This window comes from Amphiura filiformis, chromosome 2 (assembly GCF_039555335.1).
Source record: "Amphiura filiformis chromosome 2, Afil_fr2py, whole genome shotgun sequence".
In the NCBI taxonomy this organism is placed as follows: Eukaryota; Metazoa; Echinodermata; class Ophiuroidea; order Amphilepidida; family Amphiuridae; genus Amphiura; species Amphiura filiformis.
Window position 1 is genome coordinate 20,789,605 of NC_092629.1, and position 5,530 is coordinate 20,795,134.

General features: G+C 39.7%; 1 protein-coding gene across 1 annotated transcript; it reads left to right on the forward strand.

Moving 5' to 3' along the window:
- Nucleotides 1-929: 929 nt before the first annotated feature.
- Nucleotides 930-2,664, forward strand: LOC140138925 (uncharacterized). Its single transcript, XM_072160711.1, has 3 exons — nucleotides 930-1,538; nucleotides 1,781-2,153; nucleotides 2,339-2,664. The coding sequence occupies exons 1-3, from the start codon at nucleotides 930-932 to the stop codon at nucleotides 2,662-2,664; spliced, it is 1,308 nt and encodes a 435-aa protein (XP_072016812.1).
- Nucleotides 2,665-5,530: the final 2,866 nt, after the last annotated feature.

The window sequence follows — 5,530 nt, forward strand, 5'->3', positions numbered from 1 at the left end:
GAGTTTGGTTTATCTGCCAGAAAGAAAACCAGACGCGGCTGTCGAGTGGGTAAAAAAAAAAAACAAAAAATACCCTCGATCGTTACAATGTGTCACGATTCAATACCCGATTGCCAGACGAGCATGCCTGCAGTGAATCATTCCAATATTGTACCAATCCCTATCAACCATAATCAGCAGAACGCTCTAACGAATGTAAAACTGCTGAAAACTTTCCGTAAGAAAACCAAACCTCATATTCAAACTAAAGTTGCTACATGGAATACCCGTTCAATGAATAATAAGACGACTGTAATTTGTGATTTTATACTCAGAAAGGAAATTGATATTGATATATTCTCGCCATTCAAGAATCGTGGCTATGTGGTGACGAGCGAGACAATTTTACACTTGCGGACATATGTTACACCTTGCCTAACTTTGACTATTTCCATTCGCCTAGAAAGTCCGAAAGAGGTGGTGGCATTTGTTTCATCCTCAAAAAAGGATACCATCCTGTTATCCATAAGGGTGCAGTGTACGGATGTGACAATCTCCCAAAGATCTTCTTCTGTCAGGGTGTTTAATATATATCGCCCACCATCCTCCTCCGAAAATAAACTTACGTAGTCTATGTTTCTCGAGGACTTTGGGACATTCCTTGAGACCATTTCAGCCATACCTGGCGAGATACTTCTCCTAGGGGACTTCAACTGCGACGCAGACGACCGATTTGCCCGAGCCTTCCAAGATCTGTTGGACGCGGTTGGTTTGAAACAGCATGTCAATGGCGCGACGCATAAATCAGGACATACCTTAGATTTGATGATCAGTCGTGACACATCTAATGTCATCACAGGTGTAGTTGAAATAATACCAGAGATATTCTCTGATCATTATCCTGTTGGCTGCTACCTCAATCTACAACCCCCAAAGCACCCAGAAAGACTATGAAATATCGCAAAATCAGAGAAATAGGCACAACCGAATTCATGCGTGATATCGAGTCATCGTCACTCTATACTAAATCTGCATCTGATCTGGAAGAACTGGTTAACCAATATGAAACGGTAATGGGCATGCTCCTCAATAAGCACGCTCCGCTTGTTGAGAAGTCTGTAATTGGCAGACCACACTGTCCTTGGTACACCGACGAACTTCGATTGCAGAAGAAGCGTCAGGCGGAAAGAAAGTACACCAAATCCAAACTTGAAATAGACAAGCAAATTTATGCCGATCATAGCAAAAGCTACAAGACTACGCTTGAGACGGCAAAGCGTGACCATCACCGATCCAAGATAGAGGATTGTGACAGCAAGGAGTTGTTTCGCGTTGTTGACAAGTTATGTAATCCCGCTGCCGAACTAGCCCTTCCCGATCACAATTCTGAAGATGAACTTGCAGAAAATTTGCTACATACTTCGATGAAAAAATCCAAAAGATCCGCAATGACTTGGACTCGGCTGATCAACCCAAGACATCTTCTGCAACTGGAGGCTCTTGTGTTAGCTCATTTGAGACTTTTCGTGAACTCCCAAGTGATGACATCCGCAAGATCAGTATGGACTCCCCGGGTATGGACTCTCCCACGAAAAGCTGTCCGCTTGTTCCTATCCCAACTGATCTCTTCAAAAAACGCGTGGAGAGTCTTCTCCCTGTAGTCACCAAAATAATCAACCGGTCGCTGTCACTAGGAACTGTGCCTTCGAGTTTTAAAACGGCGAGAGTGTCTTCGTTGCTGAAGAAATCAAATTTGGACAAGAGCGTTTTCAAGAATTATCGCCCGCTTTCTCAATTGCAGTTCATGGGTAAACTTCTGGAGAGGTGTTGCCTGGCACAAATTCAAGAGTACTTTATGTCCAATTATCTCTACGCGGAAGCCCAATCTGCGTACAGGCCCAATCATTCAACAGAAACGGCATTACTACGTGTCCAAAACGACATCTTGCTAGGACTTGACAAACATCAGGAAGCAGCGCTGATCCTACTGGACCTAAGCGCTGCTTTTGATACCATAGACCACACCATCCTCCTTGACAGACTTCAAGAGCGCTATGGTATCTGCGGTGCAGTTCATGCCTGGTTTCGCTCTTATTTGGATAGTCGAACTCAAACAGTTGTCATTGGTGATTCTGAATCGCGTCCTCGAAATCTTGTGTACGGTGTGCCTCAGGGTTCGGTTGCAGGAGCTCCACTTTTCACATTCTTTAGTGCCCCACTCAGTGACATCATAAAGAGCCACAACATCAGCCATATCATTTACGTGGATGACACCCAGGTTTACTTTGTTCATACTTATGCTAAGGCGCTATATAAATTCCGTTTATTGTTTATTGTTTATTGTATCTTTTCCATCCAGATGACAAAGACTCCGCCGTTCGCCAAGTTGAACAGTGCGTGAAAGACATAAAAGCCTGGGCTGTCACTAAGTTGCAATTTAATGACTCTAAGACTGAGGTACTGCATCTAACATCGTGCTTTAAGGACACCAGTAACATCGATCCAGTAATTATCGGCGATTCCGTTGTTACCCCATGTTCGCAGGCTCGCAACCTTGGAGTAGTGTTCGACGAACATATCACGATGGAATCTCATATTTCCAACATTCTTCGTGCAGGGTGGGCATGCATCTATAAACTGGGCAAGATCAGGAGGTTTTGGACCGCTCATCTACTAAAAGGCTAGTGCATGCATACATAACATCTCGTATTGACTCATGCAACAGCTTACTTGCTGGACTACCCACGAAACAATTGCATCGCCTTCAAAGACTCCAAAATGCAGCTGCCAGACTTGTTTCGCGTACATAGTGGTGCCAGCACATCACCCCAGTTCTCCTTGAACTACACTGGCTGCCAGTTTGTAAACGAGTTCAGTACTTTATTTATTTATTTATTAAAACCATATTTATACAGGGTTACCCTTCAGATAAATCTGCTATTACAGGGGCCCTGTGTCATGTCATAAAATATAAAGTACATAGTAATTGGTAGAATTATACATATTAGAATGATTAAAAATACAAACATCCAAATAGAACCATATATCAAATACATCAAATATCAAAAGTCATTAAATTCATAAAATAAAAATCTTTGGCTAGTTATTTACATTTCTCTGTATCATAAAATATACATGTAATACTAGTATACATAAAATAATTAATAACTTAAAACATCCAAACATACATCAACTTATATATCAAATAATATCTAAAGCCATTAAATTCATAGTAAAGACCTTGGCTAGTTATTTACATTATTCACTGGGTCATAAAACATAAGATATGTAAAATAATTAATAACACAAACATTCAAGATATAGAAGCATACATCAAAATACATTAATCTTTAAAAGTCATAAAGTAAAGCTTTGGTACAAGTACAAGGTCTTACTTCTGACTTTTTTAGTGTCTCCACGATCTTGCCCCATCATACTTGAAGGAACTGATCCATCGGTACGAGCCCGCGCGTGCTCTTCGCTCAGCATCTCAAAACCTTCTGAAGCAACCATCTCGAATGCCGCGGACTCTCACTTATGGCACAAGAGCTTTTGCCGCGTACGCTCCTGCATTGTGGAATGAGCTTCCTACTAGTATCAGGCATCAGAATACCATTGGACAATTTAAATCAGTTCTAAAAACATATTTGTTTGAGCAATATTTTATGTAATTGTTTCTTGCTCTGCGTGAAGATCGCGTGTTGTGCAGCTTTTGGATTGTGTCTCAATTGTTTCTGTTCCAGTTATTAGTCTTGCTTTGTTCGAATTATGCTTCTGTTCCCTTGTTCATGGTGTCTGCTCCTTGCCATTGGTTTGTTGTCCCTTGTTTCTACTCAGAAACAATTTTATGGCTCGTCGCGGGCACCCGTGCGGGGGACCAGTAAAAGGTTTGGTGCATTGTATTTGATGAATGTTTTTACGTTTCGCTTTTTCTGATGCATGCATCGCCCACTGGGTTTTGTTTTTGTTCGTCCCCGGATGGGTTTTTGCATGCGTCAGGACAACGTGAACGTTTCCTCGCATAATCTTTTTCCAGAAGTGTTTTTTAATTGTTATTACAATATTATATATATAATGCTTGCCTTATATGTATGTTTTTGAATGCAAATGTATAGTTTAAGAAATATTATTCTATGGTATAACTTTTTAATCAATGTTTTGATGTTATTACTGCCTTGGGTTATGTGTAGCACGTTGTATGATTTTATATATTGTAGTTTATTACTTTTGTATTATACTGTTATAGAATTTATTTGTAATTTGAATTTTGCTGTTGTTTTTAAAACCTCTGTTTTATAGCGCCTGGATGCCGCATTTGCATGCATTAGTGCGCTTTTAATAAATGTCTTTTATTATTATTATACTAATTAAACTAATTCATAATCAAATTATCTCCATCATCTTGCATCGTTTATGTTTCATACAAAACAAACAAAGTCCCCCCTGAATATACGCGCAAGATTTCTACGTCGCGGGCCGTAGAACTCAGGCTGTAATTATACGGTGACATGAAAGTATGCCACCTACGACAGACTTCTCTGAAGAGCATCAACTACCGCCCGCGGTGATAGATATCCGACAATAATTATGCTTAGCACAATAGGCTATTATATACTTATGGTTATATACTCTACTGTGTCTTTCCAGCACAATAATGTCATGATTGCAGACCAGTTAATCTCCACTTTTAAATCCCTTAATTTTTAGTTGCTGAACAAAAGAAAAACTTAAACTTATAATTTGAAATGAGGGCTTGTATAGCCTATATAATAATAAATAGCGTATTGTTAATCAAATCTGTGCACTGCACTTTAAATAGCGGGCAGTATTCATGTTGCAGACAGAGGATGGTTCGCCATGTGCCGGGCATGTCCAAATGAGTCGCTGACTGAATGCGTATAATTACCTTATTGTACATGTCTAGGTATAAGCTGGTATATGTCGTATACCATTTCGTATACAAAATGTGAAAAAAAAAAAAACGTATTAAGGAATCGGATAGCAACATTTGCACAGTATCTTTGTGGGACTGAGAGTACGTCAGACATATCGTCATGCTAATAACATACAAACAATGCTTATGCATTGTACATAGACACATTACTAACTAACGCACGAGATCAAATTAATGATGCTTAGGCCTATAGGCCTAGTTGTCATCAATATGCAGGGGAAAGAGGAACCACGCATCGCACACTATACCAGAACAATTTAACATGAAATTACAATGGAAACATAACATACATAAGTCTTGTTCACACGGTCGGAAATAAGTCACTTATTACCGGTAATAAGTCACTATAACACCGGTCAATAAGTCACTTTTGTCCGACCGTGTGAACACGACTGTAGGCAGATAAACTAGAGAAAAAAACTCCTGACATACATGCCTGTGGTATAGTTCTTTATCTTCGATATCGACTTAAGGGTAGACGAGGTATTGTTGGTCGAAGCAACTTAAAAGCGGTTGGCATTATCTAGATCAATATATTATTGAAAATTAACACCTTGATGTTTTGTAAAAGTTCATTCTACAAATCGTATACTTTGC